Source organism: Bombina bombina, chromosome 3 (assembly GCF_027579735.1).
Source record: "Bombina bombina isolate aBomBom1 chromosome 3, aBomBom1.pri, whole genome shotgun sequence".
Taxonomy (NCBI): Eukaryota; Metazoa; Chordata; class Amphibia; order Anura; family Bombinatoridae; genus Bombina; species Bombina bombina.
In genome coordinates, this window is record NC_069501.1 from 312,948,467 (window position 1) to 312,973,971 (window position 25,505).

General features: G+C 41.9%; 1 protein-coding gene across 1 annotated transcript in view; it reads left to right on the plus strand.

Moving 5' to 3' along the window:
• POLA1 (DNA polymerase alpha 1, catalytic subunit) overlaps positions 1-25,505 on the plus strand; it is a 1,417,985-nt gene that overhangs the window by 1,180,538 nt on the left and 211,942 nt on the right. The window contains exon 35 of the mRNA XM_053705268.1: positions 6,742-6,838. Coding sequence (XP_053561243.1) covers positions 6,742-6,838 — 97 coding nt within the window. The remainder of the gene's footprint in view (positions 1-6,741; positions 6,839-25,505) is intronic.

A 25,505-nucleotide genomic window follows, 5' to 3' on the forward strand; every position in this document is an offset into this window, starting at 1 on the left:
CTTCGTTTAAAGATCCTTTAGATAGGAAAATTGAATCCTTTCTAAGAAAAGCTTATCTGTGTTCAGGTAATCTTCTTAGACCTGCTATATCATTGGCTGATGTTGCTGCAGCTTCAACTTTTTGGTTGGAAACTCTAGCGCAACAAGTAACAAATCATGATTCTCATGATATTATAATTCTTCTTCAGCATGCTAATAATTTTATCTGTGATGCCATTTTTTATATTATCAGAGTTGATGTCAGGTTTATGTCTCTAGCTATTTTAGCTAGAAGAGCTTTATGGCTTAAGACTTGGAATGCTGATATGGCTTCTAAATGAACTCTACTTTCCATTTCTTTCCAGGGTAACAAATTATTTGGTTCTCAGTTGGATTCTATTATCTCAACTGTTACTGGTGGGAAAGGAAATTTTTTACCACCGGATAAAAAATCTAAAGGTAAAAACAGGGCTAATAATCGTTTTCGTTCCTTTCGTTTCAACAAAGAACAAAAGCCTGATCCTTCATCCTCAGGAGCAGTTTCAGTTTGGAAACCATCTCCAGTCTGGAATAAATCCAAGCCTGCTAGAAAGGCAAAGCCTGCTTCTAAATCCACATGAAGGTGCGGCCCTCATTCCAGCTCAGCTGGTAGGGGGCAGGTTACGTTTTTTTCAAAGAAATTTGGATCAATTCTGTTCACAATCTTTGGATTCAGAACATTGTTTCAGAAGGGTACAGAATTGGTTTCAAGATGAGACCTCCTGCAAAGAGATTTTTTCTTTCCCATGTCCCAGTAAATCCAGTGAAAGCTCAAGCATTTCTGAATTGTGTTTCAGATCTAGAGTTGGCTGGAGTAATTATGCCAGTTCCAGTTCCGGAACAGGGGATGGGGTTTTATTCAAATCTCTTCATTGTACCAAAGAAGGAGAATTCCTTCAGACCAGTTCTGGATCTAAAAATATTGAATCGTTATGTAAGGATACCAACGTTCAAGATGGTAACTGTAAGGACTATCTTGCCTTTTGTTCAGCAAGGGAATTATATGTCCACAATAGATTTACAGGATGCATAATCTGCATATTCCGATTCATCCAGATCATTATCAGTTCCTGAGATTCTCTTTTCTGGACAAGCATTACCAGTTTGTGGCTCTACCGTTTGGCCTAGCTACAGCTCCAAGAATTTTTACAAAGGTTCTCGGTGCCCTTCTGTCTGTAATCAGAGAACAGGGTATTGTGGTATTTCCTTATTTGGACGATATCTTGGTACTTGCTCAGTCTTTACATTTAGCAGAATCTCATACGAATCGACTTGTTGTTTCTTCAAGATCATGGTTGGAGGATCAATTTACCAAAAAGTTCATTGATTCCTCAGTCAAGGGTAACCTTTCTGGGTTTCCAGATAGATTCAGTGTCCATGACTCTGTCTTTAACAGACAAGAGACGTCTAAAATTGATTTCAGCTTGTCGAAACCTTCAGTCACAATCATTCCCTTCGGTAGCCTTATGCATGGAAATTCTAGGTCTTATGACTGCTGCATCGGACGCGATCCCCTTTGCTCGTTTTCACATGCGACCTCTTCAGCTCTGTATGCTGAATCAATGGTGCAAGGATTACACAAAGATATCTCAATTAATATCTTTAAAACCGATTGTTCGACACTCTCTAACGTGGTGGACAGATCACCATCGTTTAATTCAGGGGGCTTCTTTTGTGCTTCCGACTTGGACTGTAATTTCAACAGATGCAAGTCTCACAGGTTGGGGAGCTGTGTGGGGATCTCTGACGGCACAAGGAGTTTGGGAATCTCAGGAGGTGAGATTACCGATCAATATTTTGGAACTCCGTGCAATTTTCAGAGCTCTTCAGTTTTGGCCTCTTCTGAAGAGAGAATCGTTCATTTGTTTTCAGACAGACAATGTCACAACTGTGGCATACATCAATCATCAAGGAGGGACTCACAGTCCTCTGGCTATGAAAGAAGTATCTCGAATTTTGGTTTGGGCGGAATCCAGCTCCTGTCTAATCTCTGCGGTTCATATCCCAGGTGTAGACAATTGGGAAGCGGATTATCTCAGTCGCCAAACGTTGCATCCGGGCGAATGGTCTCTTCACCCAGAGGTATTTCTTCAGATTGTTCAAAGGTGGGAACTTCCAGAAATATGATCTGATGGCGTCTCATCTAAACAAGAAACTTCCCAGATATCTGTCCAGATCCCGGGATCCTCAGGCGGAGGCAGTGGATGCATTATCACTTCCTTGGAAGTATCATCCTGCCTATATCTTTCCGCCTCTAGTTCTTCTTCCAAGAGTAATCTCCAAGATTCTGAAGGAATGCTCGTTTGTTCTGCTGGTAGCTCCGGCATGGCCTCACAGGTTTTGGTATGCGGATCTTGTCCGGATGGCCTCTTGCCAACCGTGGACTCTTCCGTTAAGACCAGACCTTCTGTCACAAGGTCCTTTTTTCCATCAGGATCTGAAATCCTTAAATTTAAAGGTATGGAGATTGAACGCTTGATTCTTGGTCAAAGAGGTTTCTCTGACTCTGTGATTAATACTATGTTACAGGCTCGTAAATCTGTATCTAGAGAGATATATTATAGAGTCTGGAAGACTTATATTTCTTGGTGTCTTTCTCATCATTTTTCTTGGCATTCTTTTAGAATACCGAGAATTTTACAGTTTCTTCAGGATGGTTTAGATAAGGGTTTGTCTGCAAGTTCCTTGAAAGGACAAATCTCTGCTCTTTCTGTTCTTTTCCACAGAAAGATTGCTATTCTTCCTGATATTCATTGTTTTGTACAAGCTTTGGTTCGTATAAAACCTGTCATTAAGTCTATTTCTCCTCCTTGGAGTTTGAATTTGGTTCTGGGAGCTCTTCAAGCTCCTCCCTTTGAACCTATGCATTCATTGGACATTAAATTACTTTCTTGGAAAGTTTTGTTCCTTTTGGCCATCTCTTCTGCCAGAAGAGTTTCTGAATTATCTGCTCTTTCTTGTGAGTCTCCTTTTCTGATTTTTCATCAGGATAAGGCGGTGTTGCGAACTTCTTTTGAATTTTTACCTAAAGTTGTGATTTCCAACAACATTAGTAGAGAAATTGTGGTTCCTTCATTATGTCCTAATCCTAAGAATTCTAAGGAGAAATCATTGCATTCTTTGGATGTTGTTAGAGCTTTGAAATATTATGTTGAAGCTACTAAATCTTTCCGAAAGACTTCTAGTCTATTTGTTATCTTTTCCGGTTCTAGAAAAGGCCAGAAAGCTTCTGCCATTTCTTTGGCATCTTGGTTGAAATCTTTAATTCATCTTGCCTATGTTGAGTCGGGTAAAACTCCGCCTCAGAGGATTACAGCTCATTCTAACAGGTCAGTTTCTACTTCCTGGGCGTTTAGGAATGAAGCTTCGGTTGATCAGATTTGCAAAGCAGCAACTTGGTCCTCTTTGCATACTTTTACTAAATTCTACCATTTTGATGTATTTTCTTCTTCTGAAGCAGTTTTTGGTAGAAAAGTACTTCAGGCAGCGGTTTCAGTCTGAATCTTCTGCTTATGTTTTTCATTAAACTTTATTTTGGGTGTGGATTATTTTCAGCAGGAATTGGCTGTCTTTATTTTATCCCTCCCTCTCTAGTGACTCTTGTGTGGAAAGATCCACATCTTGGGTAATCATTATCCCATGCGTCACTAGCTCATGGACTCTTGCTAATTACATGAAAGAAAACATAATTTATGTAAGAACTTACCTGATAAATTCATTTCTTTCATATTAGCAAGAGTCCATGAGGCCCGCCCTTTTTTTGTGGTGGTTATGATTTTTGTATAAAGCACAATTATTCCAATTCCTTATTTTATATGCTTTCGCACTTTTTTATCACCCCACTTCTTGGCTATTCGTTAAACTGAATTGTGGGTGTGGTGAGGGGTGTATTTATAGGCATTTTGAGGTTTGGGAAACTTTGCCCCTCCTGGTAGGAATGTATATCCCATGCGTCACTAGCTCATGGACTCTTGCTAATATGAAAGAAATGAATTTATCAGGTAAGTTCTTACATAAATTGTTTTTTAAAGCTTTGAAATGAAGACTTTAAATGCTAAACAGCATTATAAACCTAATAAAATAATCCCACAACACAGAATAAATAATTAAACTAAGTTAAATGAACAAAAACTTTTGCTAAACAGCATTATAAACCTAATAAAATAATCACACAACACAGACTTTGCTTCCATTTTTCTGCAAATAGTTATTTCTATGTATTCCAATCTGGACTGATTTATAGACAGGAAGATCCTGTTCCTTTGAAATCTGCTTGATAGCTCAGGTCTGGTTAAACTGATAAATTTCAGCTTGCTTGGCTTTGCTGCAACACAAGTGGACAGCTCCGCCTACTGGCTATTTTAATAAATGCACTGCTTCTCAATGCTTTTCAATAGCAGTCACATGACTGGAAAAAAAGGTTGTTATTCTGAAACGGTGTAAATTGAACCGTTGTAAAACGAGGGCCACCTGTATGTATATATATATATGTGTGTGTGTGTGTGTGTGTGTGTATATATATATATATATATATATATATACTCTGTATATATATATATATATATATATATATATATATATATATATATATATATATATATACACACACACATATATATATATATATATCATGGAAGGGGACTGGACTTGGGTACACATCATATGACCCTGCAACATACACAGCCCTGCATGCTCAATAGCACTCACAGGTAGCTGTACCTTTCCCAGAGTCCCAGGCAGTTAACCCCAGACAAGTCTGGGTGCAAGGCCCAAAGGGAAGATTACAAAACAAATTAACACAACACAAAGAGGAAGTCTAGCATTCACAAGCACTCAGCTAAGATTTAAAACAAAAATGGAAGAGTTAATTACCGCATCTGGCCAAATGGGACAAGCCCAGGTACCACATCAAGGTCTCTTCCAAAACCTGGGAGCCTAAAACAGCCAAACAATGCAAGCTCTCAGTCAAATTTAATCACCCTAGACATACAAAACATGCAAGGGGACTGCACTCTCAGATTGGACTTGATACACATCCTATGACCCTGCAACATGCGGTAGCTGAACCGTCCCCCAGAGTCCCAGATAGGTAACCCCAGACAAGCTTGCATTGTTTTGCTGTATTAGGGACCCATTTTTTGGGAGAGACCTTGACATGGTACCTGGGCTTGTCCCATTTGGCCAGATGCAGTAACTAACGCTTCCATTTTTGCTTTTAATCTTAGCTGTGTGCTTGCAAGTGAGTGCTAGACTTACTCTGTGATATATATATACACACACACACAGTGAGAAAAGTACACAGACACATTTTCCTTATCTATTTAAGCAGTGACTTTCAATTAGCCTGCGTATACCAATATAAGGTCGCTAAACTTCATAGCTGATAATTTATTCTTTCATGCAGCTTTCTATTCATTTTGCTTCAGTTGGCTGGCAAAGGTTGTTGTATATCCATTACTAGCACCACAGCACTTTGCATTTCTGAATTGACAAGCAGCTATATTGACCTAGCGCTTATTATGGGTCAACAGCTGCGTTAACCAACGGAAGTACTGAGGGGCAATTAAAATGAATTGGCAAAAATATATCTTCCTAATTTACTCCAATTTGTTATTTATGCTAACATTGTATGGCTTCTATGGTGACACTAAACAGAATGGACCCAATAATGGCAATTAACATAAAAATATAATGGCTAATCAAATTGACAGCAACTGTTTCTCATCATCTCTACACACAATGCATTATCAAAACAAACTATTATGAAGGAGGTAATTTCAATGTTCTATTCAACCTGCTGCATATGTGCAGTCAGGGAGATGTGTACCCGCAATTACTGCTGAATCTTAAAAACTAAACAAATAACTTAATCACTGTACCCTTTTTTCCTTTTCTCTGATTCAGTAATCAGGAATTTCTAAAAATAAATCTTTGATACATACTGAAAAATGTTTATCAGGGAGTCCAATATGTTTGTTTTGCATTAGGGAAAATTAGAATTATTATATGCTTTTTTGTTTTGTTTAACTATTCGGGGTGGGGGGGGGTATTGAAGTAGAGAAATAGCAAAAATGTTTCTTAAAAACCTGAAATTGTAATTGGATTTTGGATACAGACTTAACATTATTTATTTGACAAAACCATCAACAGTTAATATACATTCCTTTTCTACAAATGTTTTTCTCAGAAATATACACACAATACTCTAGCTACTCTAATAATAGAGTGTGTTGTCTTCAGTACTAAATACTTCATATGAATTAACTCCACAGAAACCAGTAGCGTGATCTACTAGCTCTGGACAACCACCATAAGTATATTATATGAAATTGTATAAATGTTCAAAGAACAGAATGCAAACATAATTTTCCATACTGCTAGCAAAGTGGCCAAACATATTGTGTTGTTCATGAGTCCTTACTATCAAGGAAAGTTTTATATAAAGATGCAAACAAAGATAAATAAAATGGAACCTATCAGTTTTTTTGTATGCTATCTTTGAAGTCTCTTACATTTTCTCTGTGTTTGTTCCTTCCCCTTATTCATGCTGACTGCAATGCAAGTAGTAGTTAGGAACAGTCCGAAACTGAGCACTTCTTATTAGTTATTGATTTTGTTAGAATATGTATTATAAGTACACAAACTGCCAAACATAATCATTCATACACAGTTGCATATTTCCTACTTGGGATTATATTGATTATTGTCTTGGTTATGTTGCAGTATCCAGAAAAGGCCTTGTACACTCAGCTGTGTTTCTATCGATTTATTTTTGACTGGGATTATGCACTGGAAAAAGTTGTTTCTGAACAAGAAAGAGGTAAGGGTGAGCTAAAATTATAGAAAAAACTGTATTATTGTAAGAGGTTCTTTATCTTAACAAAACCAATGTGATATAGTTTGCTTGACTATTATAAGCCTTAACACAGTCTGCGTGATATCACTTTTTTAAAATTTTATAAACAAAGTGCATTGCTTTAATTGTCTGTACATATAGTTTAAGTACTGCATGTCTTGAATGAATTGTACTGTTTTGCTTAAAGGGACACTAATTAAAGTTTAATATTAATTTTGACTTGATTCAGATAGAGCATGCAATTTTCAACAACTTTCCAATTTACTTCCATTAACAAAATGTGCACAGTCTTTATATTTACACTTTTTGAGTCACCAGCTCCTACTAAGCATGTGCAAGAATTCACAGAATATACATATATGCATTTGTGATTGGCTAAACACTGTCACATGACACACAAGGAGAAGAAATAGACATAACTTTGAAATTTGTCAGAAAAAAATTCTGCTACTCATTTCACGTTCAGACTGTGTTATTGCATTGTCTTATCTTGCATTTGTTGATTCTAAAAATCTACTTTAGTTACTGGTCCTTTAATTTTTGGAAAATCATTTGCAATCAAACAAGATGTAAACCATGTATTTTCAGCTACTATATAGCAAACATTTTAATTCTGTCTCACTGAGATTTAAGGGCTGGTGACTGCAAGACACCAGTAAGAGCAAAGTAATCCAAGCAACCTAAATTTACAAATGAGTGATATACAACAAAGAGTGGAAACATTCAGGAAGTCAAAATTATTCAGTGATTTATTCTTTTGTCATTATCCGTGGTGGTAGGTATTATAGCCTGTAACCAGAGAGGAAGGTAGAATTGCATTTCATATTCTTAAAAGGACCAGTAAATACAGTAGATATGCATATTCAACAAAACTAAAACTAAAGTTCAAAGTTATGTCGATTTCCACTCCCCCTTGTATCATGTGACAGCCATCAGCCAATCACAAATGCATATACGTATATTCTCTTTATTCTTGCACATGTTCAGTAGGAGCTGGAGACTCAAAAGGTGTAAAAATAAAAAGACAATGCACATATTGTTAATGGAAGTAAATTGGAAAGTTGTTTAAAATTGCATGCACTATCTGAATCATGAAAGTTTTCATTTTGACTTTAGCGTCCCTTTAAAGAAGGTAAGCCTAAACATATCCAAGAAAGGTCTAGAACTTTGTCTGTTTATCGCAGAAGATCTGAAGTTTGCTTACCTTCTCCCCATCCATGTAGTACATTATAAATGTTTTTGCTTAGCAATGGGAAAATCTTCATCTTGGCAGCTGCTCCAAGAATATTTACAAAGGCTCCTCTTGCAATATTCAATTCACATAGTCTATCTGTGACTCCCTCTCCATGTCCATTTTATAAATCCAAGATGGATCAGATGCTTGAGGCATTATTAATTACAGATCAATATTTCTAAAATTTGGTAGTATGTCAACCAAACCAAAGTTGGATACCTGACAATCCGCATCAGCAAAGTTTTAAAGAAAGTTATTCTGTCAACATAAATAATTCACGTGCGCACATTATTCCTCTTGCCCCTTTTTTCCTGCCATTGTTTTTTCATTACTTTGTTGTTCTCACCTAGTGAGTATTAGCTAGGTGATCCAAGATAGCTTAGCTTAAAATACAGAAATCTCTATCCTGACTCATATCCTTGCTAAACACTTAATTGTATGCAAGCACTAATAAATAGATAGCATACTAGATCATTTTCTTGTTGCATTTTTATGTCGTGTTAATACTTTATTTCTTTTGAGAGAAAGTGTTGTTTTGGACTTGAATTCTATTCATTTCAATTCTTATTTCAGTGTTATATATTAATAATCTTTTTCTCTTGTTAAGTGTATCCAGTCCACGGATCATCCATTACTTGTGGGATATTCTCCTTCCCAACAGGAAGTTGCAAGAGGATCACCCACAGCAGAGCTGCTATATAGCTCCTCCCCTCACTGCCATATCCAGTCATTCTCTTGCAACTCTCAACTAAGATGGAGGTCGTAAGAGGACTGTGGTGTTTTATACTTTATTTCTTCAATCAAAAGTTTGTTATTTTTAAATGGTACCGGAGTGTACTGTTTATCTCAGGCAGTATTTAGAAGAAGAATCTGCCTGCGTTTATTATGATCTTAGCAGAAGTAACTAAGATCCTTTGCTGGTCTCACATATTCTGAGGAGTGAGGTAACTTCAGAGGGGGAATAGCGTGCAGGTTTTCCTGTAATAAGGTATGTGCAGTTAAAATATTTTTCTAGGGATGGAATTTGCTAGAAAATGCTGCTGATACCGAAGTAATGTAAGTAAAGCCTTAAATGCAGTGATAGCGACTGGTATCAGGCTTATTAATAGAGATACATACTCTTATAAAAGTGTATTTTAAAACGATTGCTGGCATGTTTAATCTTTTTTTACATATGTTTGGTGATAAAACTTATTGGGGCCTAGTTTTTTCCACATGGCTGGCTTGAATTTTGCCTAGAAACAGTTCCCTGAGGCTTCCCACTGTTGTAATATGAGTGAGAGGGGCCTATTTTTGCGTTTTTTTGCACAGCAAAAATTACAGACACAGACATCCAGCTTCTTCCTGCATGATCCAGGACTTCTGAAGGGCTCAAAAGGCTTCAAAAGTCGTATTGAGGGAGGTAAAAAGCCACAGTAGAGCTGTGGCAGTTGTGACTGTTTAAAAAACGTTTTTGTCATTTGTTATTCCGTTTTTGGTATTATGGGGTTAATCATCCATTTGCAAGTGGGTGCAATGCTCTGCTAACTTATTACAAACACTGTAAAAATTTCGTTAGTGTAACTGCATTTTTTCACTGTTATTTCAAAATTTGGGAAAATTTGTGTTTCTTAAAGGCGCAGTAACGTTTTTTTATATTGCTTGTAAACTTGTTTTAAAGTGTTTTCCAAGCTTGCTAGTCTCATTGCTAGTCTGTTTAAACATGTCTGACACAGAGGAACCTACTTGTTCATTATGTTTGAAAGCCATGGTGGAGCCCCATAGGAGAATGTGTACTAAATGTATTGATTTCACCTTAAACAGTAAAGATCAGTCTTTATCTTTAAAAGAATTATCACCAGAGGGTTCTGTCGAGGGGGAAGTTATGCCAACTAACTCTCCCCACGTGTCAGACCCTTCGCCTCCCGCTCAGGTGGCGCACGCTGATATGGCGCCAATTACATCAGGGACGCCCATAGCGATTACCTTGCAGGACATGGCTGCAATCATGAATAATACCCTGTCAGAGGTATTATCTAGATTGCCTGAATTAAGAGGCAAGCGCGATAGCTCTGGGGTTAGGAGAGATACAGAGCGTGCAAATGCTGTTAGAGCCATGTCTGATACTGCGTCACAGTATGCAGAACATGAGGACGGAGAGCTTCAGTCTGTGGGTGACATCTCTGACTCGGGGAAACCTGATTCAGAGATTTCTAATTTTAAATTTAAGCTTGAGAACCTCCGTGTATTGCTTGGGGAGGTATTAGTTGCTCTGAATGACTGTAACACAGTTGCAATTCCAGAGAAATTGTGTAGGCTGGATAGATACTATGCGGTGCCGGTGTGTACTGACGTTTTTCCTATACCTAAAAGGCTTACAGAAATTATTAGCAAGGAGTGGGATAGATCCGGTGTGCCCTTTTCCCCACCTCCTATATTTAGAAAAATGTTTCCAATAGACGCCACTACACGGGACTTATGGCAGACGGTCCCTAAGGTGGAGGGAGCAGTTTCTACTTTAGCAAAGCGTACCACTATCCCGGTTGAGGACAGTTGTGCTTTTTCAGATTCAATGGATAAAAAATTGGAGGGTTACCTTAAGAAAATGTTTATTCAACAAGGTTTTATTTTACAGCCCCTTGCATGCATTGCGCCTGTCACTGCTGCGGCGGCATTCTGGTTTGAGGCCCTGGAAGAGGCCATCCAGACAGCTCCATTGAATGAAATTATTGACAAGCTTAGAACGCTTAAGCTAGCTAACTCATTTGTTTCTGATGCCATTGTTCATTTGACTAAACTAACGGCTAAGAATTCCTGATTCGCCATCCAGGCACGTAGGGCGCTATGGCTTAAATCCAGGTCAGCTGACGTGACTTCAAAGTCTAAATTACTCAACATTCCTTTCAAGGGGCAGACCTTATTCGGGCCTGGCATGAAGGAAATTATTGCTGACATTACTGGAGGCAAGGGTCATACCCTTCCTCAGGGCAGGGCCAAATCAAAGGCCAAACAGTCTAATTTTCGTGCCTTTCGAAATTTCAAGGCAGGAGCAGCATCAACTTCCTCCGCTTCAAAACAAGAGGGAACTTTTGCTCATTCCAGACAGGCCTGGAAACCTAACCAGTCCTGGAACAAGGGCATGCAGGCCAGAAAGCCTGCTGCTGCCCCCAAGACAACATGAAGGAACGGCCCCCTATCCGGAAACGGATCTAGGGGGGGGGGCAGACTTTCTCTCTTCGCCCAGGCGTGGGCAAGAGATGTTCAGTATACCTGAGCGTTGGAGATCATATCTCAGGGATATCTTCTAGACTTCAAAGCTTATACTCCACAAGGGAGATTTCATCTTTCAAGGTTATCCGCAAACCAGATTAAGAAAGAGGCATTCCTAAGCTGTGTGCAAGACCTCCTAGTAATGGGAGTGATCCATCCAGTTCCGCGGACGGAACAAGGACAGGGATTTTATTCAAATCTGTTTGTGGTTCCCAAGAAAGAGGGAACCTTCAGACCAATCTTGGATCTAAAGATCTTAAACAAATTCCTCAGAGTTCCATCATTCAAAATGGAAACTATTCGGACCATACTACCCATGATCCAAGAGGGTCAGTACATAACCACAGTGGACTTAAAGGATGCCTACCTTCACATACCGATTCACAAAGATCATCATCGGTTCCTAAGGTTTGCCTTTCTAGACAGGCATTACCAATTTGTAGCTCTTCCCTTTGGGTTGGCCACTGCCCTGAGAATTTTTACAAAGGTTCTGGGCTCACTTCTGGAGGTTCTAAGACCGCGAGGCATAGCGGTGGCTCCGTATCTAGACGACATCCTGATACAGGCGTCAAGCTTTCAAATTGCCAAGTCTCATACAGAGATAGTTCTGGCATTTCTGAGGTCGCATGGGTGGAAAGTGAACGTGGAAAAGAGTTCTCTATCACCACTCACAAGAGTCTCCTTCCTAGGGACTCTTATAGATTCTGTAGAGATGAAAATTTACCTGACGGAGTCCAGGTTATCAAAACTTCTAAATGCTTGCCGTGTCCTTCATTCCATTCCACGCCTGTCAGTGGCTCAGTGCATGGAAGTAATCGGCTTAATGGTATCGGCAATGGACATAGTGCCATTTGCGCGCCTGCATCTCAGACCGCTGCAATTATGCATGCTAAGTCAGTGGAATGGGGATTACTCAGATTTGTCCCCTCTACTAAATCTGGATCAAGAGACCAGAGATTCTCTTCTCTGGTGGCTTTCTCGGGTCCATCTGTCCAAGGGTATGACCTTTCGCAGGCCAGATTGGACGATTGTAACAACAGATGCCAGCCTTCTAGGTTGGGGCACAGTCTGGAACTCCCTGAAGGCTCAGGGATCGTGGACTCAGGAGGAGAAACTCCTCCCAATAAATATTCTGGAGTTAAGAGCAATATTCAATGCTCTTCTAGCTTGGCCTCAGTTAGCAACACTGAGGTTCATCAGATTTCAGTCGGACAACATCACGACTGTGGTTTACATCGACCATCAAGGGGGAACCAGGAGTTCCCTAGCGATGTTAGAAGTCTCAAAGATAATTCGCTGGGCAGAGTCTCACTCTTGCCACCTGTCAGCGATCCACATACCAGGCGTAGAGAACTGGGAGGCGGATTTTCTAAGTCGTCAGACTTTTCATCCGGGGGAGTGGGAACTCCATCCGGAGGTGTTTGCTCAACTGGTCCATCGTTGGGGCAAACCAGAACTGGATCTCATGGCGTCTCGCCAGAACTCCAAGCTTTCTTGTTACGGATCCAGGTCCAGGGACCCGGGAGCAACGCTGATAGATGCTCTAGCAGCTCCTTGGTTCTTCAACCTGGCCTATGTGTTTCCACCGTTTCCTCTGCTCCCTCGACTGATTGCCAAAATCAAACAGGAGAGAGCATCGGTGATTCTGATAGCGCCTGCGTGGCCACGCAGGACCTGGTATGCAGACCTAGTGGACATGTCATCTCTTCCACCATGGACTCTGCCTCTGAGGCAGGACCTTCTAATACAAGGTCCTTTCAATCATCCAAATCTAATTTCTCTGAGACTGACTGCATGGAGATTGAACGCTTGATTCTATCAAGGCGTGGCTTCTCCGATTCAGTCATTGATACCTTAATACAGGCTCGGAAGCCTTTCACCAGGAAAATCTACCATAAGATATGGCGTAAATATCTTTATTGGTGTGAATCCAAGAGTTACTCATGGAGTAAGGTTAGGATTCCTAGGATATTGTCCTTTCTCCAAGAGGGTTTGGACAAAGGCTTATCAGCTAGTTCTTTAAAAGGACAGATCTCTGCTCTGTCTATTCTTTTGCACAAGCGTCTGGCAGAAGTTCCAGACGTATAGGCATTTTGTCAAGCTTTGGTTAGGATTAAGCCTGTGTTTAAAACTGTTGCTCCCCCGTGGAGCTTAAACTTTGTTCTTAACGTTCTTCAGGGAGTTCCGTTTGAACCCCTTCATTCCATTGATATTAAACTTTTATCTTGGAAAGTTCTGTTTTTGATGGCTTTTTCCTCGGCTCGAAGAGTCTCTGAGTTATCTGCCTTACATTGTGATTCTCCTTATCTGATTTTTCATTCAGACAAGGTAGTTCTGCATACCAAACCTGGGTTTTTACCTAAGGTGGTTTCTAACAGGAATATCAATCAAGAGATTGTTGTTCCATCATTGTGTCCTAATCCTTCTTCAAAGAAGGAACGTCTTTTGCATAATCTGGACGTAGTCCGTGCCTTGAAGTTTTACTTACAGGCTGCTAAAGATTTTCGTCAAACATCTGCCCAGTTTGTCGTTTACTCTGGACAGAGGAGAGGTCAAAAAGCTTCGACAACCTCTCTCTCCTTTTGGCTTCGGAGCATAATACGCTTAGCCTATGAGACTGCTGGACAGCAGCCCCCTGAAAGGATTACAGCTCATTCTACTAGAGCTGTGGCTTCCACCTGGGCCTTTAAAAATGAGGCCTCTGTTGAACAGATTTGCAAGGCTGCGACTTGGTCTTCGCTTCACACCTTTTCAAAATTTTACAAATTTGACACTTTTGCTTCTTCGGAGGCTGTTTTTGGGAGAAAGGTTCTACAGGCAGTGGTTCCTTCCGTTTAAGTTCCTGCCTTGTCCCTCCCATCATCCGTGTACTTTAGCTTTGGTATTGGTATCCCGCAAGTAATGGATGATCCGTGGACTGGATACACTTAACAAGAGAAAACATAATTTATGCTTACCTGATAAATTTATTTCTCTTGTAGTGTATCCAGTCCACGGCCCGCCCTGTCCTTTTAAGGCAGGTCTAAATTTTAATTAAACTACAGTCACCACTGCACCCTATGGTTTCTCCTTTCTCGTCTTGTTTCAGTCGAATGACTGGATATGGCAGTGAGGGGAGGAGCTATATAGCAGCTCTGCTGTGGGTGATCCTCTTGCAACTTCCTGTTGGTAAGGAGAATATCCCACAAGTAATGGATGATCCGTGGACTGGATACACTACAAGAGAAATAAATTTATCAGGTAAGCATAAATTATGTTTTTTCTATCTCTTCTTGCCTAATTACAGTTTTGCAGGGTGTTTTTAAGAATAGGGGAAATTATTATTTAAGTAAGAATTGTTTTAGTGCCTTATCACACTCTATCTATATATATATATATATATATATATATATATATATATATATATATATATATATATAATCACTGTAATATTGCGCATGCCTCTTTTCCTTAATATGAGCAGAGTCCAGGGCATCATTTCTTACTGTTGGGAAATACTGAACCTGGCCAGCAGGAGGCGGCAAAGACACCCCAGCCAAAGGCTTAAATACTCCCCCTACTTCCCTCATATCCCAATCATTCTTTGCCTTTCGTCACAGAAGGTTGGCAGAGAAGTGTCAGAAGATTCTGAGTAGTTCCTTATGAAGGGTATCTACCCTTCGAAATGGGACTGGAGTTTAAAGTAGTTTTTTTAGCCTCTCAGTGAGAGCATTGCCGAAAGTTAGAATCTGGAGATGCAGGGAGAGTCTTTCTGCGAGCGCATCCAGACTCGTATTAACAGCTCCTAAGCAATCAGTGTTGACGACTATCACTGTCTGCTTCCATTACTCAAGTCCATGTCAAGAGCGATGCTACAAGACTGTCAAACTTGAGAGACTGTGTTTCTGTTCCACAGCATAGATTCCGGTAAGATTGTGTGGCTCCTTTTATCTGTATGGAATCAAGGGTTACTCTCTCCGGAGGGGGATTATTGAACAGTGGGGATTAATCACATAAGTTTATTTGATTATGCTGCGACGATGATGCTCAGGCAGATGTTGGAACGTACAGGGTTTTACTTTCGTTTTGGAAGCTGCGCAGCTTAAAAGGCTTGGCGCCCTTTTTTGCTATTAAAGCAGGGGCGGTCCTGCATTGTGCACTACGTGACCGGGTGTGGTCACACTTATTTCCTCTCTCCTTACCGTGCGGTTTAACGGAGAAGTGGTTTCTCTGTTTGGCCTGGGTCATAGGAGGTGGTGAGTGCCCGAGCCATTGGGGATATAAAGGTGCCGTTTTTTTCCTATTACTCAATAGTCTGCTTTGTAAGCTCAAGCTATTGTTATATAATACACAGTATTCACAATTTTATGTTTTCCCACAGTATTATATTTGCTGGAAGAATCACAACTGCAGTCCCTGCATAATCAACAACAAGAGTGATTGCTGTTAATCTATTACTGATAATCCTATAACTTCAAAGTTAACTAATGTTATCATATGTGTGCTCAGTAAATAATATAAGTAGGAGTAAGATGCAGAATTGATACACTATAATATTTCTATAAGTATCAAGTTATGAGCAACGTTACTATATCCTTAGACTCTGTATACAAACTATGCAAATGAGACTAACAGTCTTAAGTATGCACGTGGAGTCATACGGAAGTAAATCTGATATCAGAGAATAAGTAAGTCTAGAGAAGGTAAGAACATTAATAAATGACTTACTATGTGTTGGTAGGATAAATAGATTAACACGCTTACCGGAGCGGTGATAGACAACTCTGAAGGAAGTCTGTAGCGGTCTCGGAGGCAGCGGTGACGTCACACAGCCGCACTGATATGGAGCTGTGAAGGAACAGAGGAGTGAACAGCGTTCGGTTAAAAAATGGCTGGCTGTGAGTGAGTTGCTGAGAAAAGGATTGTTGAGGTCACAGGTCCTGAAGACTTGAGAGAGGAACGAATCTTTAGAGTAAGTAGATGAATGGTCTGATATGCAAACACGGCTTGGGATCCAGTATAGGGGTAATATTGAATTACCAAGCAGGGAACTGAAAGTGAGGTTGCCTTTTAAAGGGTCTATATTGTGAGGAGGCTGCGGTATACCTGCCCGCTCAACTATGTTCCACATGCCTTGATAAAGTAATCATGTCAAAGAAGGTTAATATGTTTGATACCACTGAGCCGTCCACTTCTCAGGAGTCTCCGTCCCGTGAGGTGTGCACCCTACAGTCATCTCCCAATACACATGCAGCTTCCCGTAGCACTCCTAATCCTCCATCTGGAGGGGGCCTTTTACCGCCAGACTTTACTGAGAAGTTGCAAACAGTGTCTGCGGTCTTTAATGCTTTACCTCGCCATGCTAAGCGAAAGGTCAAATATTGCTATCCTTCCCAGGGGTCATCAACTAGTTTATTGGATTTATCTGATACAAGATTAAACGATGATGAAGGCGCCTCTGATACTTCAGAGGGCGCTCTTTCTGGGTCGGAATCTGCTGCCTCTAAACCTCCAGATTTAGGATTGAGCATTTATGCTTTCTGTTGAAGGAAATTTTGGCTATGTTAGAGGTTCCAGAGCCCAAATTGCCTGAGGAACCTTTGATTCCTAAATTAGATAAGGTTTACGAGGATAGGGTTGTACCACAGACTTTCCCTGTTCCTGTATAGATGGCGACCATTATTAAAAATGAATGGGAAAGGCTTGGTTCTTCTTTTTCCCCTTCTTCCTTTAAGAGATTGTTCCTGCTCACGGACTCTCAATTGGAGTTGCGGGGTTCCATCCCCAAGGTGGATGGTGGTATCTCCACGCTTGTTAAACGCACTACTATCCTGCTTGAGGATAGTTCTTCGTTTAAAGAGCACATGGATAAGAAGATTGAAACTCTGTTAAGAAAGATGTTTCAACATAAGGGATATTTCTCTTGTAAGATGTATCGAGTCCACGGATTCATACTTGTGGGATATTCTCCTTCCCTACAGGAAGTGGCAGAGAGAGCACCCACAGCAGAGCTGTCTATATAGCTCCCCCCTTAGCTCCACCCCCCAGTCATTCTCTTTGCCTGCTTAACTGCTAGGAAGGGCAAATAGCTATGTGGTGACTATAACGTTAGTTTTTTATTTCTCAAACAAACGTTTATTATTTTAAATGGTAGTGGTGTGTACTATTTACTCTCTGGCAGAAAAGGGATGAAGATTTCTGCAAGGAGGATGATGATCTTAGCACTTTGTAACTAAGATCCACTGCTGTTCTCACAAGGCCTGAAGAGTACTGGAAAACTTCAGTTGGGAGAACAGTTTGCAGGCTAAGCTGCATATGAGGTATGTTCAGTCTATATTTTTCTAGACAGACTGTGTTAATTCTAGAAAAGGCTGGCAATATCCCCATGAGGGAATGGTAAGATGTATTCAGACATTTTAATAGGAATTTCAGCTTGCTTGAAGGGATCATTAGTTACTGGTGACACTGTTAAGAAAAAACGTTTTGTTTATTGATGCAATTATAACGTTTTCTGAAGGGACTAAAGGGCTGGTGACACTGTTAGGAAAAAGCGTTTTGTTTATTGATGCATTTATAACGTTTTTTGAAGACATGCTCAAACAGTGGAATGGGGATTATGCAGCTTTATCTCCTCAACTGCATCTGGACCAGGAGACCAGAGATTCTCTTCTCTGGTGGTTGTCTCAGGACCACCTGTCTCAGGGAATGTACTTCCACAGGCCAGAGTGGCTCATTGTAACGACAGATGCCAGCCTGCTTGGCTGGGGTGCTGTCTGGAACTCCCTGAAAGCACAGGGCTTATGGTCTCGGGAGGAATCTCTTCTTCCGATAAACATCCTAGAACTGAGAGTGATATTCAAGGCGCTTCAGGCGTGGCCTCAGCTTGCTGCAGCCAAATTCATCAGGTTTCAGTCGGACAACATCACGTCTGTAGCTTATGTCAATCATCAAGGAGGAACAAGGAGTTCTCTAGCGATGATGGAGGTAACCAAAATAATCCGATGGGCAGAGGATCACTCTTGCCATCTCTCAGCAATCCACATTCCAGGAGTAGAGAACTGGGAGGCGGATTTTCTAAATTGTCAGACTTTTCATCCGGGGGAGTGGGAACTCCATCCGCAGGTATTTGCTCAGCTGATTCAGCTATGGGGCACACCAGAATTGGATCTGATGGCGTCGCGTCAGAATGCCAAACTTCCTCGTTACGGATCCAGGTCCCGGGATCCCAAGGCGGTACTGATAGATGCTCTAGCAGTACCTTGGTCCTTCAATCTGGCCTACCTATTTTCCCCGCTTTCTCTTCTCCTACGTCTGGTTGCCAGAATCAAGCAGGAGAGAGCTTTGATGATTCTGATACCACCTGCGTGGCCACGCAGGACTTGGTATGCAGACCTAGTGGGCATGTCCTCAGTTCCACCGTGGACCCTGCCAATGAGGCGGGACCTTCTAATCCAAAGTCCGTTCTCGCATCCAAATCTAGTTTCTCTGCGTCTGACTGCTTGGAGATTGAATGCCTAATTCTATCAAAGCGTGGGTTCTCTGAGTCGGTCATTGATACCCTGATTCAGGCTAGAAAACCTGTCACAAGGAAGATCTATCATAAGATTTGGCACAAATATCTTTATTGGTGTGAATCCAAAGGTTACTCGTGGAGTAAGATTAGGATTCCTAGAATATTGTCCTTTCTCCAAGAAGGTTTGGAGAAGGGATTATCAGCTAGTTCTCTAAAAGGACAAATATCTGCTTTGTCTATTCTACTACACAAACGTCTGGCAGATGTTCCAGATGTTCAAACTTTTAGTCAGGCTTTGGTCAGAATTAAGCCTGTATTTAAGCCTGTTGCTCCGCCTTAGAGCCTAAACTTAGTCCTTAGAGTTCTGCAAGGGGTTCCATTTGAACCTATGCTTTCCATAGATATTAAGCTTCTATCTTGGAAAGTTTTGTTCTTAGTTGCTATCTCTTCGGCTAGAAGAGTTTCTGAGCTATCTGCTTTACAGTGTGATTCCCCTTATCTTATTTTCCATGCAGATAAGGTGGTTTTGCGTACCAAACCTGGTTTTCTTCCTAAGGTTGTTTCTAATAAGAATATCAATCAAGAGATTGTTGTTCCTTCTCTGTGTCCTAATCCTTCATCAAAGAAGGAATGTCTGTTGCACAATCTTGATGTGGTTCGTGCTTTAACGTTCTACTTACAAGCAACCAAAGATTTCCGTCAAACATCTTCATTGTTTGTTGTTTATTCTGGTAAGCGGAGAGGCCAAAAGGCTACGGCTACCTCTCTTTCCTTTTGGCTGAAAAGCATCATCCGTTTGGCCTATGAGACTGCTGGACAGCAGCCTCCTGAAATAATTACTGTTCATTCTACTAGAGCTGTGGCTTCCACATGGGTTTTTAAAAATGAGGCTTCTGTTGAACAGATTTGTAAGGCGGCGACTTGGTCTTCGCTTCATACTTTTTCCAAATTTTACAAATTTGATACTTTTGCTTCTTCGGAGGCTATTTTTGGGAGAAAGGTTCTACAAGCAGTGGTGCCTTCCGTTTAAGGTCCCTGTCTTGTCCCTCCCTTCATCCGTGTCCTAAAGCTTTGGTATTGGTATCCCACAAGTAAGGATGAATCCGTGGACTCTATACATCTTACAAGAGAAAACATAATTTATGCTTACCTGATAAATTTATTTCTCTTGTGATGTATCGAGTCCATGGCCCGCCCTGTTTATTTAAGACAGGCATATATATTTTTATTTTTAAACTTTCAGTCACCACTGCACTCTATGGTTTCTCCTTTTTCTTCCTAGCCTTCGGTCGAATGACTGGGGGGGGGGGGAGCTATATAGACAGCTCTGCTGTGGGTGCTCTCTCTGCAACTTCCTGTAGGGAAGGAGAATATCCCACAGGTAAGGATTAATCTGTGGACTCGATACATCACAAGAGAAATAAATTTATCAGGTAAGCATAAATTATGGGGTTTTTTTCAACCGTCTGTAGCTGTGGTTGCTGGAGCAACTACCTGCAGGTGCAACTCCTTATCTGAATTGATTGAGGTGGAAGGTCCCCTCGACGTGATCCAAGAAAGAATTAAGGCCTTAAGGGTGGCTGATTCTTTTATTTGCGATGCAAATTATTCGCCTGAATGCCAAGGCTTCGGGTTTTTCTTTTTTAGCCCGTAGGGCATTCTGGCTGAAGTCCTGGTCTGCGGACATGACTTCTAAGTCAAGACTTCTTTCCCTCCCATTTAAGGGACAGATTCTATATGGTCCAGGCTTGGACTCGATTATCTCCACGGTTAATGGAGGCAAAGGTGCCTTTTTACCGCAGGCTAAGAAGAACAAGCCTAAGGAACAAGGTCCTAATTTTCTTCCTAATGGGAAAGAGTCCACAGCCGCATTCATTACTTGTGGGAAATAAGAACCTGGCCACCAGGAGGAGGCAAAGACGCACCAGCCAAAGGCTTAAATACTCCTCCCACTTCCACTATCCCCCAGTCATTCTTTGCCTTTCGTCCCAGGAGGTTTTTTTGAAATTTTCGTCCCAGGAGTTTGGCAGCGAAGTGTCAGAAGTTTTTTTTTTAAAGAAAATACTTTTATTTTTTACATAAAGTGTGTCTTCATGGAGGGTAGTACTCTTCGCAATCTGACAGGAGTTTTAAGTAGTCCTGTTAGTCTCTCAGTGAGGGCCTGGGCGAATGTTAGAGTCCGGAGATGCAGTGGGAGTTCTCTCTGCGACACCATCCAGATTCGTATTATCAGCTCCTTTAGCACTTGGCGTTGCAGACGCTTCGCTATCTGCTGTCTTCTCTCAAGTCCATGACGGAGGTTACGCTAATATCCGTCACACTTGAAGGGCCGTGTTCCTGTTCCACGGCGTAGATTCCGGTAAGATTGTTTTAGTTTATCCATATGAATGTTATGTTGTTATGTGACAGATAGGTATGGGTCTCAGTGATGTTCTGATCTGGGAACCATGGGATAATTCCTTCCTTAGGGGGGATTTGTGAACAGGGTGGGGTTCCTTAATCATGTTTCTTATGTGATTTTCCTGCTTTGTGTATTTGGGTATTAGCTCTGGGGCTGAGACAGGAGATGTGCTTGAAAGATTTAGTGGGGCCTAGTTGCTGCATTTTTCTGGCGTGCTTTTTTAGGACTTTACGGTTTACCTTATTACGCTTCCGCATTCCTGACCGTGTGGCAACAATTTTTTGCTTTGATTTGGATCTGGTCATAGGAGGTGATGAGTGCCCCAGCCATTGTGGGTGTCAGGTGCCGTTCTGTTTTTTTTTTATATATATATTGTCCGAATTTCTCTTTGGTTTAACCATGGAGGATTTTGAAGCTGAGACTGTCGTTTCTGATTCCGATTCTTCCTCTTGTGAGGAAGGTGCTTCGGCCCCACTGATGCAGGTTTATCAGCCCTGTCTCTTGTGCCTTCTTAGAGTGCCTGGTTCCTCGGGCTCAGGGAACGAGGGGCCTATTGTGCCATCAGCCTCTGGGGGCTCTGTTCCTCAAGCTGTGGATTCCCAACAGCACCCTTCCTCTACATTTGCGGGTAACCCTAATGTCAATTTTCCCTCCGCACAGGGTGATTTGTTTCCCCTGGAGATGGCAGGTCATTTCCTCTTCAATATCTTGATGGCGTTGATTTGCCTGTAGGACCCAGAGGTTTCTACAAGGTTGTGTTCGTGCCTGATTAACCCTGGTGTCCAGGCTTCGGGTGGGTCTATTCGTTTACCTCCAGGGGTGAATCTTCCTCCATGTTGCACTTTTCGTTATGAGATGTGTGATCCTCTCCTCTATCAGTCGGGGACTGTGTCATCGAATGGTGGATTTTGATAGTCTCCTGTCGGTCGCTCGTGTCTTTTCCCAGAGTTTTTTTTTTTGGCGGATGCCTTGGCAGTTGTTCGCGGACTGTTGGGTCCGGACTTTGTGTGCACTTTGCTGTATTGTCAGTGACGCCTGTTGGGCCTGACGGGTCCGGCGGGATCTTGTGTGTTTTGTTTTATTGTTTATTTTCACAAACTACTCTATACATCTACATCCGGGCCTTCGGGTCCGTATACCAGGAGTGATTGGGCATATCACTATCTCCTGGGGCTGGGTCGGTGGCTTCCGCCGCGTCACTTTGGTTCCCCTTTCAGGGGGCAGGGCCTTCTCCGCTAGTGCGGTTTTTGGGCCTTGGTATTCTTTCTACCCTCTCCTAGGGTAGCAAGAAGACTCCTAGGGTCTTTGGACCTCCTTTTGTTCCGCTTTTAATGGATCCTCTTGTGGATCAGCGGTGGAGCGCTTGTCGGTATGCGAGACTTCGCGGTTTTATACCTTCCCCACCAGTATCTGCTGTGGTGCCCCGAGATTGCTACCTTGGGTAGTCTCTGCTCCTTTGGGGACTGGCTCATTTTGGGTTTGTTTTGATCCCTGCGTCGAGTTTTGTGTCCGGGGGGGCAATGTTTCCCTTGTCCTCCGTTTCCCCTTGGGAGACTTTTGTCTCTGGGAGTGTGTTGCTTTTGTCCCTGGTTCAGGGATGGAGATGCCCTTGGGAATGGACTTCTGGGTTCGGTGTTCCACTGGTAATGGTGGGACACTGCCCGTGTTTCTGGTCACACTCTTTCCAGGTGACTGGTGGTGTTCCTCCCTCTCGTTCAAAGGGGGGGTGGGATTCTGTCAATTAACTTTTCCCTGTCGTTGACAGGTTGGTCTTTCCGTGTGTGGGTGGTTCTTGTTGCGGCAGTTCTGCGGTTGTGGGGAACGTCCCTGTTTATCTCAGGATCCTAAGCTGCGGTTATGGTCATCTTTTGACTTTTCAGCTGCCTCTGTTTATTTCGGATGCAATGGGTCCCTGTTGAGGTGCTCTCTGAGCTCTCTGGGGGGTTTGGATCTCTGAATTTTCCCTCCATGGAGGGGTGTTTGTCTAGGAACTGTTTTTTTGCTGGTTCCTTTTCTCTCCGAGCTGCGGGGTTCTTGTAGGGAGGCGCCTTGGTCTCTTTTTAAGGTGAACTCCTTGGTTCCCTCCAGCTGGGGAACTGGACTAGGGGGTTGTTTTCCCTTTCTCTGTGGCCGCACTATAGCGTGCTACTTAGTAGTCTGTGTGGTTTTCTGTTTTTCAAGATACTTTTTGTTCTCTTTCAGTCTCCGACTTGGTCGTGTTTGACTGATGCCCTTTTTTCTCGTATCTAGTGAGGCTTTTCTGAGTCTCCCGAGCTAGTTTGATCTGTCTCTTGGAAGACAGGGTTCTGGTTTGTTATCCCTCTACCTTGCTCCTTCCTTTGGGGAGTTGTTGGTCAGGGTTCCCTTATGGGCGCATGTGTATGGGATCTGCCTTTTGGGCGATAGTGCGCTTAGAGTCCTGTTGGCTCGGTGATGTTGCATGGGGTTTTTACCCAGGCTTGGGCTGTCGTTTGTGTCCTTGGAGCCTTTTTGCTTCTTGTTTTTTTTGCTCCCTGCTTTTGGATAAAGCAGGATTTATTTATTTTTATGGGATGTGGTTCGGTCCTGGTGCCCTCAGATTGGGCCGCCTCTTACCCTCCTGTTCTTGGCATTCAGTGTCCTCTTTGACTTGGGTATAATTTTCCCACAAGTAATGAATGCGGCTGTGGACTCTTTCCCATTAGGAAGAAAAACATAAATTATGCTTAGCTGATAATTTCATTTTCTTCCGTGGGAAAGAGTCCACAACCCCCCGCACGTTTTTTTAAGCGTTTTTTCTTATGTAGTCTTCTGGCACCCTTTCACCTTGATATTTCTTCCACTGATCCTTGTTCCTCAGCCTATGACTGGGGGATAGGGGAAGTGGGAGGAGTATTTAAGCCTTTGGCTGGTGTGTCTTTGCCTCCTCCTGGTGGCCAGGTTCTTATTTCCCACAAGTAATGAATGCGGCTGTGGCCTCTTTCCCACGGAAGAAAATGAAATCAGGTTAGCATAATTTGTTTTTCGCTCCTTTCGTTCGGATAAGTCACAACGTCAGCAGCCCTCCACAAAACCAGAGCAATCCAAGGGGACTTGGAAGCCGGCTCAGTGCTGGAACAAATCCAAGCAGAGCAAGAAGCCTGCCGAGGCAAATTTGGCATGAAGGGGCAGCCCCTGATCCGACTCTGAATCTTGTAGGGGGCAGACTATTGCTCTTTTCAGATGCTTGGTTTGGGGACGTGCAAGACCCGTGGGTCCTGGAGGTCATCGCTCAGGTATACAAGATAGGTTTCAAGTCTCATCCACCCAGGGGCAGATTTCTCCTCTCAACCCTGTCTTCAAAGCCAGAAAACAGAGAAGCCTTTCTGGTGTGTGTGAGGGATCTCCTCCCTAGGAGTCAATTTCCCGGTGTCTCTTGCAGAAAGAAGTCTGGGGTACTATTCAAACCTTTTTGTGCTCCCAAATAACTTTCCGCCTTATTCTGGACCTAAAGTGCTTAAAGGGACACTAAACCCACATTTTTTCTTTAATGATTTAGATAGAGCATGCAATTTTAAGCAACTTTCTAATTTACTCCTATAATCAAATTTTCTTCATTCTCTTGCTCTCTTTATTTAAAAATCAGGAATGTAAAGCTTAAGAGCCGGCCCATTTTTGGTTGAGAACCTGGGTTATGCATGCTTATTGGTTTGCTAACTGTATCCACCAATAAGCAAGCACTATCCATGGTGCTGAACCTAAAATGGGCTGGCTCCTAAGCTTTAAATTCCTACTTTTAAATAAAGATAGCAAGAGAACAAATAAAAATTGATAGTAGGAGTAAATTAGAAAGTTGCTTAAAATTGCATGCTCTATCTGAATCATTAAAGAAAAAATTTGGGTTTAGTATCCCTTTAAACAAATTCCTATCTGTCCCCTCGTTCAAGATGGAGACGATAAGGTCCATCCTTCCCTTGGTTCAGGAAGGACAGATCATGACCACTATAGATAGATGACAGCGTTCCAATACACAAAGATCACTTCAAGTTCCTAAGGTTTGCGTTCCTGGACCAGCACCTCCAGTTTATTGCACTTCCGTTTAGTCTAGCTACTGCCCCAAGAGTTTTTACGAAGGTTCTAGGGGCTCTGCTTGCTGTGGCCATAACCAGAGGTATAGCAGTAGTGCCATACTTGGACGATATTCTGGTTCAAGCACCATCCTGTCGTCTGGCAGAAGACCATTTGAGATCTCTTCTGTTTCTTCTTTGATCTCATGGGTGGAAGATAAACTTAGAAA